This window comes from Micromys minutus, assembly GCF_963924665.1.
Source record: "Micromys minutus genome assembly, chromosome: 20".
In the NCBI taxonomy this organism is placed as follows: Eukaryota; Metazoa; Chordata; class Mammalia; order Rodentia; family Muridae; genus Micromys; species Micromys minutus.
In genome coordinates, this window is record NC_137955.1 from 8387065 (window position 1) to 8403711 (window position 16647).

Consider the following 16647-nt stretch of genomic DNA (forward strand, 5'->3'; position numbering starts at 1 on the left):
CACACAGGCATCACACTGACACTGACACACAGGCATCACACTGACACTGACACACAGGCATCACACTGACACTGACACACAGGTATCACACTGACACACTGATACACCATGTTTTAAAAGTACAAAAAAGAGAAAACATGAAGTAAAATGATTCACAAAATTAACATAAGACACTAAAATTCTACAGAATAAATAAAATGCAATGTAAAAATTTGTTCTTTATAGGAACTATAGATTAAACTTTTGTTCAATTTGACAAAAGTCAAAGACAAGAAAAATTAAAGTAAGCCATAATATTGATAACTAAATCTTAAAATGAAATATAACTGTCGTAATTATTATATAATATGCTTCATGGGAAAAAAAGCAAAGCTTAAGTAATAATTTTTTTCCTTTTTGTAGTATTGAGGGCTAACCCTAAAGCCTCAGGCCAAATAAATGAGTACTTAACCACTGAACACCGCCAAGCCCTAAATTTACTAAATAAACAACATATAAAAAGTGATGCATACTCAAGAGTATTTTTTCAAATACACAATTTTTTAAAACGTAGCAATACCGATTTCTGCATTAAAAAGGTCTGTCAGATATGATCCTGAGCCAGAAGGCTGATGCTCCAACGTTTTGAGAGATGTGGGACTCTCCAAGTGATCAGCAGCAGTCTCTATATATTGGCTAGTTTTGGAAGCTCTGTTTTGTGCTTCTCATTTTCAGGTAATATTAGTCATTCTGAGATTTCTGACGTTGTTGAAGACTGGTAGCCTCTTAGCCAGACCAGCTGTTTGGCATTAAGAAAGTTAACATAGATCTCAAAAGGTGATTTTCAGATGACATACAATCTAAAACCGAGATACAAGTCAGGTGTAGAATTACAGTCTTTCAAGTTAGATAAAAGGGTATTTTATTTAACAGACAAAATTGATAGGTTAGATGTTAAAGCTGTCTTATACTTTATAAATTATAAAATAGTAATAGTTATATTCATCTTATAGTTGAAAAAAAAAACTTTTTAACTGGACAAAAAGGAGGAACTGTAGATTGTCCTGAAGCTGTTTGTATTTTAATGTTAATTCCACTTCCCCAAGAAGGACTGCCCAGTCATATACTCAAGACTTCATCTGACCCTTCCCATTTTAAAAAGCAAAACAACTTATGAGAATCAAAACTCTGGTTTATAGTTTTTGTTTCCTTATGTTATTGTTGATTTACATAATTCTGGGGATTGATCTACAGGCTGTAAAGGTCTGAAAAGCACGCTATCATTAACTATACCCTAGCCCAAACTAAAACTCTTCATTAACAAGCAAAAATTAGGAAAGAAAAGAGAGAGGCAGGCAGAAGGGCAAGAAACAAGTGTTCACTTTACTGGGGTTGATTCTGTGATTCAACGGCAGCAGAAATCTTTACAGTCTGCAACAGTACCTCTGGAGAAGATGGCTTCCCACAGCGTGATGGGATGAAGAGCCAAAGAAGCTGACAGCATAAGGGGCAAGCACAGATCCATGGGTCACAGTAAGTTAGCATGGAGCACATTCTTTTTTGAGGTTGTTTTTTAAGCTTTTAGTAATACATACATGCTGCTTGTTGAGAAACTATAGTGTAGAGATTTTGAATGACAACTGTGTGTAGAGCTCTACCATCTCACTATCCACTAAAAAGGCAGTAAAAGGTTGAAATTTAACTCAATATCCCACTCCCCAAAAACATTTTATTTCAAATATTCAGAAATTTAAGATCAAATTTTGTTTGGGTAAATTACCAAGATGCCTAGGTTATTTGCGAAATTCCAAATATGAAATGCAGCATTGATCCCTGCTATAATTTCTCTCTGTTTCTGTTTTTAAAAGGTTTATTGGTTTATATTTTTGTGTTTAAAAGTGTTTTGATTGTATGTTGTCTGCGCACCATGTACATATAGTGCCTGTGGAGGACAGGAGAGCGTCAGATCGCTGGGACTAGAGTTCCAGATGTTCTGAACTACCATGTTGCTGTGGAGAACCTGGAAGCCAGGCCTCCTTAGCTGTCATTCAGGAGCCTGCACTGAACAGCAGCTGGAGGACAAGTTCACATGCTAATCGTTTAAACACGGAGCATTCACAGCCATTATATGACCTCTGCTCCACTGGAGCACAAGTAGAAAAAGCAGCAGCAGGGGAATCCGTAGAACCGCGTTCTCTCTCTTACCATAATTCCAGACCGTCTTCCAGAAGATAGACGTGTGGAGGCTGGGAAACGTCTGTGCTCAGCTGGATAACTGGGAGCAGGAAAGGATACAGGTTCTTGCTGTCGGCTCCTAATCCCTATAAAAAGCATAAATACAATTTATGGTAAGACATGCTAAGATCCCTCCCTACCAACAATCAATTACTTGCCTCAGAAAAAATTTATATTATATAAAGTAAATAAGAGTCTTTTAGGAGAGTCCTCATTACACTAGCAAACAAACTTCTATTTATTACTAAAATATAAAAATCAAAATTCTGTCATCCTGTCTAGATGGTATATGTGTGTGCGTGTGTATGTAAATGTATGTATGTATGTATGTATGTATGTATGTATCTGTGCATTTAAAAAAAATTCCACATATAGGTTGAGTCTTTCTTATTTGAACTTATTAGAAAAGAAGATATTAAAAGTTTTGAATTTCATTTTCTATAATGGTTGTAAATAAATAATAAAATATTTTGTGAATGGAACCCAAATCTCAATATAAAATTTATTTATAGTTCATATATACCTTACACATATATCCCAAAGGTTAGTGTATACACTAACATATCCCAATACATTAGTATATCTATTTTGCTTAGCAGGCCACTTGAGAAGTCTTTACTGGTGGTATCAACCCAGTGCCAAAAAGTTTACTGCTCTGCAGCATTTTGAATGTTCAACAATCATAGGAAATATTTCTTCCCCCATAGTATGACTACAGAAAAAGTAGTCACCCTGGTATTTTAAACTGTATAAACACAGCTAAATAACAAGTATGAAATTAGCCCAGCCTAAATTGCTAATTGCTATCGTAGTAGATACTACTCAGGCATGAGCAACCATGTAGTTAGAAATGCAGAAAAAAATTTAAAAAATAATTACATATTGAACTTAAAAAAACAGAAATATATATAATAATTCCACAGCAAAAAAACTTTTAAAGATACCTATGATTCTGTATATTTAGTATATACATAAAAATATCTCCAAGAGAAAAATCAAGGAATCATCAGATTCAGTTACACATTTAAAAAAAAAAGAAAACTGAAGGAAAAGTCAAAACAGACTTATTTCGTATGTTTTCTACATTATCTTTCATGGAGAATTTTTTGTTATATGTTTAATGTATCTAGAACACAAGAAAAAAGTTCAATCTAAAATTCTACTTTGTCTGCTGCACTCTTAAGACCCAGTAGTTTTAGTATTTCACAGTAGAAACACTTTAAAGAAAACAAAGAGGATTGGGGGGTGGGGGGGTGGATCTCAAAGCCATAATAAATCCAGGAAGGAAATGCCAAATACTATTCTTGGGAAATCATTCAAATGCCAATACAGTTTTAGAGTAAATTTAAATAACATAAACCAAATACACACAGACTCTCACACACAGACACACACACAGACACACAGACACACAGACACACACACACACACACACACACACACACACACACACACACACACACACTGTCTCTCCTTTTTTGTTTGTTTCCATTTTGTTTCAGGAGGCCCAGCCTTACTGTAGAGCCCTGGCTGGCCTGAAAGTTACTGTTATTATAAAAGTTCATTTAAAAACAAAAACTTATCAATGATTAAGTAACCTACTAGAAGTGAAGAGGAAAGTCATATAAAATAAGTAAAATGATGGAAGAATATATAACCTTTGCAAATTTCCCATGAAGGTTTTTGTTTGTTTGTTTGTTTGTTTGTTTGTTTTAACCAATTTAAGAAGGCAGACCATGGTGTGGAGGTATGCATCTATAATTACAGCGCTTGAGCGGCAGAGACAATGGGGTCAGGAGTTCAAAACCATCCACAGCTGTCTACGGACAAATCTATTTCTCCAAGTCTATTTTTGAAGTTCTGACACTCAAATGACTCAGGGTACCATGGTCTAAAAGGAACCTTAACCACTAGGGTCAACCAACCTTTTCATACACTTATTTCCTTTCTCAAGTGGCACGAACAACTGTCTACCTGGTAACAATATAATCACAGCCCTTCTTGCCCTCATTCGGCATCTGCACCAGCCACAGTTCTCTCTCTATAATGTTTTTCAAATTGTTTCTCTTCCTGCTGTTTATTTAATTTCTTCCCTGATCACCGTTTTCATTGTCAATAGATACTCCTAACCTTGACCTGGTATCACTCTCATTCCAAACCACTGTTCTCAGTCCTGCTCAGGGTGGCTTTTTGTTTTTTAGTATTATTTTTTAAGAAAAAAATGATCCGGTGGGCTGGCTGGAGAGATGGTTCAGTGGTTAAGAGCACTGACTGCTCTTCCAGAGGTCCTGAGTTCAAATCCCAACAACCACATGGTGGCTCACAACCATCTGTAATGGGATTCGATGCCCTTTTCTGGTGTGTCTGAAGACAGCTACAGTATACTTATATATAATAAATAAATAAGTCTTAAAAAAAAAAGGACCGCCTAATAAAATTTTTTTAAAAAGGAAAGAAAAAAAGAAAAAAAAAGATCCTTTTAACATTATGCTCTTTAGCCTTCTTGATCCATCTCACATATATGAGCTCTAAAGTTCATTATCTAACCACATGAACTATGCAGTATTAGAAACACTATGACATCTTTATAAAGCTGACTGAATCACAGACTGGACAAATATGTTTATACTGTTTGTCTCCTAAAAACCAATGAAACAGTATAAAAAAATTTTAAAGACCTTTGACCATAAACACAAAAAAAGAATATTAGAAGAGATAAAAGTAATCAAATTTGGAAAGAGAAGTTAAGTAGTAACTGACTTAGCAACACTAGAAACCGAAGTTCAAATTAAATAGAAAATGGGGTCAACAAGACGGTTCACTGACTACAGCTCTTTGCCATGAAGCCTGAAGACCAACTTCAATCCCTGGGATCAACATGGTACAAGAGAACTTGTAAGTTATTCTCTTACCTCTACATACATGTTGTGTGTTCACACACGCACGCACACACACACACACACACACACACACACACACACACACACACGCTCACATACACAAATATGAGCGCATACAGAAATAAACAATATCTGCATGTTACTTAGAGCTAAGAAGATGAAGAAATCTAAAAGTTACTGCTTAAAAAACTGAGACTCTTCTATGAAATAGAAAAGAGAGCAGAAGAGAGTACTATAACGCTTCATTAAAATTAAATAATTGGCTTTACCCTATCTGTATCTAAAATTAATATTTAAAGAAAAGATCAACACAATGTGGCACTTAGGAGTTGTTGCTGCTTCGTGTAACATGCTAGTCACAGAAAAGCCATTGAAGGACTGCTCCCTAGCTGCCGGCACTACTTTGGGAGGACTGTGAAAAGCTTAGGAGTACAGGCCAAACTGATGAAAACAGGCCAACACAGGCATGTCCTTAGGAACTGTGTCTTGCCCTTTGCCTCCTGTGCACTATGTGCTAAGCTCTGTCACACTTCTGCGTCTACATGTTCTGTATCCCCAGATCCAAATCAAGAAGCCTGCACTGAATCTGTGAAAGTAGAAGCATAACTGCATCCTTCCTCCATAGCTGTTTACGTCAGGTACTCCGCCACAATGACCAGTTCAACTAAACCCGGAGCCGATACAAGGCATCTTCATCACTCTCCTTCCTAAGAACTGTTCTCCAACAGTATTTAACAACAGGATTTGAACCTCAGTTCTCTCAGAAAAGAGATCGCCACTGGTACCTGACACGACTGTTGGTGATTCGGTAAGCTACCATATGCCCCACACTATGATGATCTTAATACAACTGTTCCATACTTCCCCAGACTGTCATCTGCACAAAACGCTTGTCATACTTACCTCTTCCCAGTATGTAGTACTAAACATTCACCTTATGAATGAACGTTTACTTCTACTAAAGCCAACTACTGGAGACTAGAATGCTTATGTTTGTAGGTATCAACCACCATAGGCGAAGACTACTAAATACTAAATTTCCAGGTTTATAATATACAAATGCAAAAACATACAGCTTACACTAATGTCCATCTTACATGTTAATAGCAGGAAGATGGTAAGGTTATCTGAGAGGTAATTTAACAATAAACCTTAATATTCTCAAATGACTCCAAAGTAGATTTTAAACTACAATCTCAATTTCTGTATTAAATATTATATACTTATTTGCAAAAAAGGACACATTATTGTATCTTGGAAATTTGTACTATCGTCAATACTGATAAGTTAAATGCCATGAAGAAAAACAACCAAACATTCTACTGGTTATTCTGGATTACAAAAATTGCTATGATTGACATGTGGTATGAGATACAAAAGCTACGGAATTTTACTCCTAGTTCCCTCACAAAAGTTCCCAAATGAGAAATGTAAAAACACATTTACAGACCTACAGTACAAAGGATCTATAAGCTTCCTCTCCTGTTACCTACAATACTAACAGACTAGTCACTTTCCTGAGGTGATTACTGTTCTCTACCGCCCTCCCCCTCCAATCTTTACAGGAAAATCCAGAGTAGTAAAGGATAACCAAAAACACTTCTTTTACAAAAGTGCTTTACCAAGGACCAAAGAACTGGCTCAACAGTTAAGAGTACTTCCTTCGAAGAGCTGAGTTAGGTTCCCAGCTCCCACACCACATGGTCCTCAAATAACTGTCACTGTAGTTGCAGGAGATTCAACATTCTCATGACTTTTGTGAGAAACAGCACACACACACACACACACACACAGAGAGAGACAGACAGACAGGCAGACACACACACACACACACACACTCACACACATTGAGACACACACTTATTTTAAAAATACATCATTTTAAGTGTTTTAGCAGATAGTTTTGGGGGGAATAGTTTTATTTAACAGTGTAGTCTAATTTTATCAGATAAAAATGTATGGAGGTGGATTTTAGTGGCTGTATATTATGAATGCATTTATTATCACTGAGTTGTACACCTAAATTGGTTTGTCATACAAATCTTACTAAAAAATTTAAAGGTAACAAAATTGCATTAGAGTTTGTACTACTAATCACCTATTTAAAAGTCTCTTGAAAATTTATAATGATACAACTCACCTATAAGCATTTATGGATTGAATAAGTTCAGCCCAAACGTAAAGGTTATCTTGGGTTTTTGAACTAGTATTAGAAATTTTTAGATTGTGAATTGCAATAATTCTTAATACAGAAAAATATCTCTGTGGAAATGACTAGAATTTATATTTAATACTTAAAATAAGAGCTATAGTCTAGATCTCTCTCCATGAAATTTCAGGTTCCTCTCTACCACCTACATATCAGAAAACTTTCAAAATTAAAAACAGTTGGGCTGGAGAGACGGCTCACTGGCTGCTCTTCCAGAGGACCTGAGTTCAATTCCCAGCAACCACATGGTGGCTCACAACCACCTCTTCTGGCATGCACGTGTACATGCAGATAGAGCACTCATACATACAAAAAAAAATTAGAAACATCTAAAGTCAAAATCATTCCTCTCCTTAAATGCAGTTCACCTGATTTCATGACTTTTTCAATTATAAAAAGGAAAGTTTTTATTTTTAAAGCCATAAAAACCGTGAACTGCAAAGCACGTTCATATTGAAACACCCTTGGTTGTGGGGCTAAGAAATGGCTTTTTAAGTAGAGAATATTTTCAAATACCCTCAGAAATACACTAAATAGATCACAGTTGGTTTTGAAAGTGTACAAATTATACATTTTGAAAGTCAAAAAGTAGCATGAAAATTTTCTTGAGTATTAAATCGCATGAAAACCACTGGGTAAAAGAATAAAAACAACCTAAGAAAGTAGAGAACTCTCTCACCTGAACAAGATGGATGAGTGTTGTCAGAATAGCACATCGCAGCATGTTGTGTTCTTCACTCTGCTTCCAAAGGAGAGGCAGATACTGTACCAAACACCCTACGTATGGTCGTATCTACAAGACAGACAACATGGGAAACAACAGGACTGTTTAGTAAGAAAGACAATATACCGCGAGAAAACTGGCAAACACTGTGAAATATTAGGCAACAAATTACTTAATACCAATCTACTAAATTACACATATATTTTATACGTATATATACTATATTGTATCTATGAACCCTTGGGTCCAACCAGCCTTGGGCACATAGTATCCAGAGGGTGTGGGATGCACTCGTTATTAAATCACTAACAGTGCAGTGTGGCAAGTGGTAACATCATCTCAAGGTAACTTAAAGTACATGGGAGAATGTGAAGCCATTTCATACAACTAACTGGCATCCACAGCCACAGGCTCTGGTTTCCTACAGGATACGACTCAGCATTTAAATGTAAAAGAAGAAATCTGTAATATTCAGCAATCTAGACAGACCTTAACGGTTTGCTAAATGAAAGCAATCATAGAAAGACAATGAAGGATTCCACTTCTAAGCAATATTTAAAACAGTCTACTCAGTGACAGAGTAGAATGAGGACTGCCAAGGGAGAGAAAGGACAATGGCATTTACTAATCAATCAACTAGTGTGACGTACAAGTTCAAGACTATTCATCTTGTCTTTTGGAAGGTCTGGGAGGACAGAAGGCAAGGAGCCTGAACACCAGTCTCAGATAAAAGGAGCGCTTTGCCTGCACTCTAAAAACATTCTGAAACCATGGGCATAAAAGATGCAACTGTGTAACAAATGCTTTAAAAAGGGTCCTTTGTTCAGGAGGTTCAAAAACTATTATAAAATCCTGAATGATATTTCATCTTTCAGACAAAATTTTGCATACATTTCACAGAAGCCCTTCAATTTTTCTTTTCCTTAAGAAATGTAGAAGCTCAGACTGTGTGCCATAAACTTAATAGCATGCTTATTTCAACCACAGATTTGCAGAGCCTCAGGAATGAAATCATTTAGTTGTGCTTTTCTCAGATATTTTTAAATGGGGCTGGAGAGATCCTTCAACAGTTTAGAACACTGGGGCTGCTCTTCCAGAGAACCCACAGGAGTCACATCTCAGGGATCCAACATGATTTTCTGTTCTCCTCAGGTATAGGCATGCACATGGTGAACAGACATACGTGCAAAACATCCATACAAATAAAAACAAATAAAATGTGAAAAAATACTTTTTCAAAAACAAAAATTAATTTTCAAGTAATTGTACCGTATGGTACAAAGACAATGACTACACGAAACTATGATAATCAGACAAATTCAAACTCAGCTGGGAAGACAGTTTGAAGGGTAGACAAGGACAGAGTAATAAACTTATGTAAAGGTTACAAAAGCTAAAGAATGAAAGAACTAATATTTTTAACCATTTCTTGTCTATTTCTTTCTTTTTCCTTTTTTAATGTATAACAGAAACCTGGAGCTCTCTATGAAGTAAAAATTCAATGGCATTAAGGAGACACATGTAAAATTTGTAGAAAAAAAACTTTAAGAAATTTTCACTAGCCACATTTATACAAGTAAATGGACAAACCTTGCATTTATAACCAACTTTTTAACAAATAAGTTACTAAGAATGTATAATACTTTAAAGTATATTAGAGATTTGTAGTAGCTTCTTATCATGAAATCCTGTAAACTTGCTGAGTTCAAGATTATAATTCCCATTTTATACATGGCACAAGTTGAAAGACCTTACTCAACATGAATAGCAAAAGCAGAAACTTACCAGCTTTAAAAACCACCTTCAGTTAATCATTTAAATGAGCAAACTAAATATTCAAAAACCATATCAAATGAAATAATATAATTCTTGTAACAAAAACCCAAAGCGCCAAGACCTGCTCAATATAAAAAGTGGCTCACAGCTGCCATAACAATTGCAGTGTTTACTGAACACAACACCAGCACTGCCATCCAAGTCTGAACATTTATCTAGGTACAGTGGCATCCACCTGCTATTAGGAGGAAGAAACAGGAAGATCGGGGATTCAAACGTATGCTTGGCTACACTGCAAGTGTGAGGGCAGCCCAGGCTACATTAGTCTCTGCCTTAAAAATATACAGCAAAATATAAACTTTCGACCAGTTACTTATTTCAAGTCTCACCAAAGATGTCTGTAAGCATTAAATGAGAAATACATGAAGCACACTTGGCACAAAAGGCCATGGTTCAATATTAGTAGCTATTCTCATCAACAGTCTTGGGATTAGTAAGCAACTGAAAGATGTCATAAAAATGTAGATCTAAGAGTAGATTCAGTCTGTGAACTCCAAGCATTGTCATTCTAGAAGTATTTCTCTGCTTTCAAAGAATATAACGAGGTGGTCCACCAGGATATAAAAAGTCACAGGATAATTATCATTTTGAGGATGACTCATTTTTCATGGCGATCAGGGTAGAGGGACAGGAAAAACTAAATAATTTAATTTTTAAAAACTTTACAAATCATTTTTATACTTAATCATGTATATTATGCCAGCAAAAATACTGTGTGTGTGTGTGTGTGTGTGTGTGTGTTTGTGTTGTATGCAATGTTTGGTTTGGTTTGAAGTAAAATAAGAACAGGGGGCTAGAGAGATGGCTCAGAAGTTGAGAGCACTGACTGACTTTCCAGAGATCCAGAGTTCAATTCCCAGCAACCACACGGTGGCTCACAACCATCTGTAATGGGAGCAGATGCCCTCTTCTGGTATGTCTGAAGACAGTAATGGGGTACTCATACATAAAATAAATAAATCTTTAAAAAGTAATTAAGGCCAAAATTAGGTGTCAGTTGATAAAAGCACTTGTCAAGCAGGCCTGAACTGAAACTGGTCCCGGGAATCCATATAAAAGCTGGATGCACGTTGAAGACTACAATCCCAGCAGTCCTTAGCAAACTGGGAGGCTCGCATGAGAATCAGCTGGAAGCTCACGAGGGCAAATCAGAGACACAAACAGAAACCTGCCTCTCTCTACACAAGGCACAAGAAGAGAACTCCCCGATGTCTTCTCACCTGTGGCACACATATGCAACACGGACACACACAAAATCAACCTTTATAGGAGTCCGTGGACATAAAAAGAATACAAAGTAAAAAATAACAAATTCCTAAAAAAACTTAAATTTGCTAAGATGCAACTTGCTTAGACACCAAACACTCTGAACTTTAAGATTATTGAGCATAAACTACTAGATCTCTAAAATTTGAAAAATTTTACTTTCTAAATACCTCCACACCACATATTTAATTGCAGTATTTAATATTTAAATATTCTTAAGTCTTTCACTTTTAGTATTTGGAAATAAGGTTTTACTATCACTTGAACTCTTAATCATCCTCTTGCCTCAGCTTCTCAGCTGCTAGGTTTATAAGCATGCACCAACAAAACTGGCATCTCTTCGTCACTTTTAATAATTCAAATACAAAGGTCAATTCTGAAAAGCACATTAAATGAAATGAGAACATATATATTAAAAGCTTTTTAAGAATACTTTATCTTTTCCGAAATATGAAGCGGATACTAAATATACATATCAACTGGCACTTGTTTTATGTCTCACAGTTACCTGTACATTGACTCTTTCAATCACACAGGATAGGACATGCAGAACATGCATCTTTGTATCACACTCTGTGACTTGCTGGAGCAACTGAAAAAGCAGTGTGAACACAGTTTCCAGATACTGCAAAGAAGAACAGACGTTACAAAATGTAGACTTCTGTGTATGCAAACAATGAGACAAACATATAAAACCTAAGCAAAACAAGCTGCCAACATATAAGGCATCATTTTTTCTTTATTACTGCTAAGTGCACACACATTAGAATCTCATCATCCACAAGTTGAAATATTTAAAGGACTAGTCAAAAAGCTTTTGTCCACTGAGCTATTGACTGTGCCCTGTAACTACACTTCCATAAAAACCTGTTGCAGCTGATATGAAAAGACTACAAGTCAAAGCAGTGAGAATCTTCACTGTTACTCAGCAGTGAGGACCTTCAGTGTTACTCAGCAGTGAGGACCTTCAGTGTTACTCAGCAGTGAGGACCTTCACTGGTACTCAGCAGTGAGGACCTTCACTGGTACTCAGCAGTGAGGACCTTCACTGGTACTCAGCAGTGAGGACCTTCACTGGTACTCAGCAGTGAAGACCTTCAGTGTTACTCAGCAGTGAGGACCTTCACTGGTACTCAGCAGTGAGGACCTTCACTGGTACTCAGCAGTGAGGACCTTCAGTGTTACTCAGCAGTGAGGACCTTCACGGGTACTCAGCAGGCCACTGAAATGATGTAGTCTTTATCAGACTCTGTAAGTAAATACGAACTTCTGTACAGAGAGATACCTGTTTGTTATTCTAGTATAAGAAACCCAAAACTTCAGGTTCTCCTCTGACCTCCACAAACATTCCAGAAGCATTCTCTCATATTCTGTCATTCACACATATACAAAAAGTGAATAATTTATGTTTTTAAAGTTAAAAATTACATATAAATTACAGTTTTAAAACCAATATATGCACTCTAAAGACATAAGTAGAAATTGTTAATAAATCTGAAAAGCAGTATTCTTACCGGTAAAAATTGATCTGTCCTAAATTCAAAATCATCAACAGGTAAAAAGCAGTTAAGGAATATTAAAAATGCATGAAATTTATCAAGATTAAAATACATCTCCTATAAATTATTGAAATAAATATATGTTTTTGAAAAAATACATTTTAACTATCCTAAAAAGTAATTTCACAAAATAACCAGTTTTTGGATTTTAAACTTAAGGCTCAGTGTAGCCGTGCAGACCTCTGACCCGAACACTAGGAGACAGAGGCAAGAGGGCCAGAGGCAGAGTCTAGGCCAGGCTGGGCTCTGTGACACTGACTCAAATCAGTATGAAAACAGTTTAACCTCTCTGCAGTTAGTCCTTTACAAAGATTTTTTTAGCTTTATTATTATTTTTAGTTGGCTACAGTAGGTTTAGAGATACAGGTCAGTGATTAAGAGCAGTGCTGTTCTTCCAGGTTTGGCTTTGCTTCTCAGCACCTGTGGAACAGCTCACACCCATACATAAAGGATCCCATTTCCAAAGATCTCGTGTTCTCTCTCTTCTTGTCCCCTCAAATAATCAGGTGCATATGTTGCACAAACTTGTACGCAAAATACCCGTAACATAAAATAAATAAAACAAATTAAAAGTTTAAAAATAGAAAAAAAAATTGAAGGATATTTAACTTCAGAGTTGTTGCTGTTTCAATTCGGACCTAAAAAAAAGTACAGTATTTTTAATCACTCTTAGAACTACTGATCATCATTAATACTTAATGACAGCTAAATTATCCCAAACCATGTAAAAGTATGTTTGTAACAAGTTACAAAAAGGACAAGTATCATTATCTCTGACCTTTCTAACTTTTCTGTAATTGCTTAAGAACCCTCTGTGGCAATAGACATTTCCAGGAAGAACACTAATTTGCCACTAGCTAAGTGGAAAGCCTGGGACTAAAAGAAAGTCGCATGCAGGAGACATCGGGAAAACAAGAAAGAAAGCTGGTGAGCTGGAAGTGAAGGGTGGCCAGGAGCCTGCGCAGCCTGGAATGGACTTGAGTGGTACACTCAGACACAGCTTTAGACGGATGGTCTCCAGACACAGTTTTAAAGGCTGGCGGTCTCTGGCCTTCTAGTTCCCTATCTCTAGCTTGCTGATAACATCTAAAATTCTAAGAAGTCCCAGCTCATTCTATGGTCAAAAAACACTGGCTTCTTTTATGTTTAACTCTGTGCTTTATAAAACATTTTAATTCTCTGTTGCTTGACTTATTTAACACTTTATGCTTAAACAATGCTAGGGAAACTTAACTCGTACTGTTCTGTGCTTCATTAAGCACTAAAAATTTAACTCTTTATTAAGTCTTTGCTACTTGTGCTTTAATAAGCTCTAATATCTGGCGAGTAATACGTGTGATTTAGCATCAGGGAATTAAGTAAAATTTATTGCTAGTGTACCAGCCAGAAGCTGCTCTGGTTTAGCTGTGGACCAGAGAGGAAGAAAAGAAAAAGAATTGAAACGCTTTAGTACAGGCAAATATGCACAGGCGCATATCCATTCAGTCATTCACACACCCACACTCTGGCCAGGCCCAACTGTCTGTCACATTCAACTCCACAAGTACTCATGCATGCTTACACACATGCAAATATACCCTACAATCAAACATATAGACAAATGGACATACACATTTGGATGGACGGACAGATGATGGACTGACAGATGAATGGACAGAGCAAAGCTTCCCAAGCCAAACCATTCAACCAACAACCAATCATTTTGCTGGTCTTTTTATACTTTCTCAGACAAAAAGTTATTTAGAAAATTACCTCAGAGATAAAATGTTACATAAAATGGGAGTTACAGAGGGATGCTGACATTAAGTTTAAAGCAGTGTTTAATTATAATATGCTTACTATAAGTTTAAAGCAACAGTTTTTACAGGACCTTGCCTAATCATACTGCACACCTGTGACCTTATCCTTGGACCTAAATGTTTTTTCTTGAACACAAATTTGTCCCAAGTCTATTTATCTTTTTAGTGTAATTATGAAAGCTCACTGTATTCCTTATTATGCAGCCTTTACTTACGATTCTGAGGAGTGGGCACATTCTACTCTTAATTCTAACTTTATTACATCTTTCTAGCAAGTTAAGACCATCTCTAAAACTTTCTTGCTAAAATTATATTAATCAAATCAGGACTTCTATAGAAATATTATCTATTTGTTTATATAGCATCACTACAAAATAGTACATCTTCACAGGTCTGCAGAGATCTGCTCATAAGGCTGCACAAATAATTAGTGATTGTTATATATGTTTAATAATAACAGGGAAACATATTAGTAGCAGGAATCTTTCCTAAAATGGATTTTTCCTGAGCCTTGCCTACTGAGCTGGATTCATCTGCTTCTCCTACGGTGGCTCCTGACAGAGGGTGAAGGAAGAGTGGGGAGGAGGACTTGTTCAAGCTCCACACCTCTACTCTAAACTCCCAAATGATCTGAGCTTCACACAAGCTTCAGAGTCTGGGACTCATATTTCAGTGTACACAGCATGCTATCTAGGTATACCTAAGAACTTCATCTTATTCTGACTTTATCAGCCAAGTGGGTACCAGTTAGAGTACTTTTAGTTCCCAAGTCAAGAAAGGTGACTAAATTCTGCCTTCAAGAGTCTTTAAAATACTAACCTTTATTTCCTGGTTAAGAACACGTTCCCTGGCTAAGTGCTAAACATTTCTACACCTGTAATTTTAACTAGCATATTCTCTAGAGCCATTTTCAAAAAAGAAAGAGTCCTGAACATTTTAGAGGAGGTTTTTCGATCTACAGATGCTAATTCAGCAGGTGACATACCACTAAATCCTGATCCTGAAGCAAGTTACAGATTGCTTCATACAGCATGGGTCTCAAGTCAGACTTGAATTTCACAGAAATCCACTGACCAATGAGCCAAATCACCCTGCGTCGTAATGGCTTATACCTAAGTGGAGAAAGAAAAAAAATCATTAAATTAAATGTTCAGTACTTTAAGAGGTCTACTTCACTTAGAATAATTTCCATTTAAATCTAAGTAAAAAATCAACTTCTAAACATCAACACAGAAGAAACCATAGAGCCCTGATCTAAGTAAAGAAAGTCCTAAGGTACACACAAGGTGTTCTCCATCCTTCCGCATTACTAGCCTGTGGCAGTCAGTAATCCCAGCACCTAGAAAACTGGAGCAGTGAGTGTGAGGGCAGCCTGAGAGAAGATAAAGATCTGTGGTAAAGCGCTTGTCTCAACATGAGGAAGAGCCACAGCAGCTCACACAGGAGCACTGTGCAGCACACACAGGTATATAACGTGTCCTCAGGTAACCACAAACAGGGTAACAGCATAAATCCTGCAGCCAGCATGTATCTGTACCAAAATAATAACTGCCTGTATTCAATGGTTCTATAGCCATCTGTTAAACCCATAAATATTATTTTCTGTGAAAAGGTCTTTATGTTTATCTAAGTAATATTTGCATAAGCTTGCTGATTCTAGCTAAATACATTTAAAAGAAACATGAATTACCAAGCATGACTCACAACAAATATGGTGACTTACATCATTAAAATTGCAAAGCATTAGTTTAAATGCATAATGCATAATTTATTTCCTCTGATATTGTTTTTTCTAAAATAAAGTTAACCAACACTTGCCTTAGGCATAAAGAAGTATTACAAATTCAAATTCAAAACATTTTTGTCTTAGAATTCCATTAAAAAATACCTTCTTGTCATAAACTTAGTGACAAAATGATACTTATTTCTGTGTATAAATGGAACAAGCTGATGAGTATACAGTTATTTTAGAAAGTCACAATCTTAAAAGATTGTCACTTGGAGCAGACAAAAAATGCTAAGATTTTTTAAAAATATAAGAAAATATTCTTTGGCTTCAAAGTACACAGCCCAGCAAAACAATTAAAACACAATAAACAGTACACAGATTTATAAGAGCCTCCTGAAGAACACCACTTAA

General features: G+C 36.3%; 1 protein-coding gene across 1 annotated transcript in view; it reads right to left on the minus strand.

Annotated features, from left to right (window-relative positions):
• Positions 1-16647, minus strand: part of IPO11 (importin 11) — a 138285-nt gene that overhangs the window by 77066 nt on the left and 44572 nt on the right. The window contains exons 16-21 of the mRNA XM_080933618.1: positions 15493-15619; positions 13313-13346; positions 12664-12704; positions 11658-11774; positions 8003-8116; positions 2185-2300 (exon numbers count right to left, since the gene is read on the minus strand). Of these exons, the coding sequence (XP_080789744.1) occupies positions 2185-2300; positions 8003-8116; positions 11658-11774; positions 12664-12704; positions 13313-13346; positions 15493-15619 (549 nt within the window). The remainder of the gene's footprint in view (positions 1-2184; positions 2301-8002; positions 8117-11657; positions 11775-12663; positions 12705-13312; positions 13347-15492; positions 15620-16647) is intronic.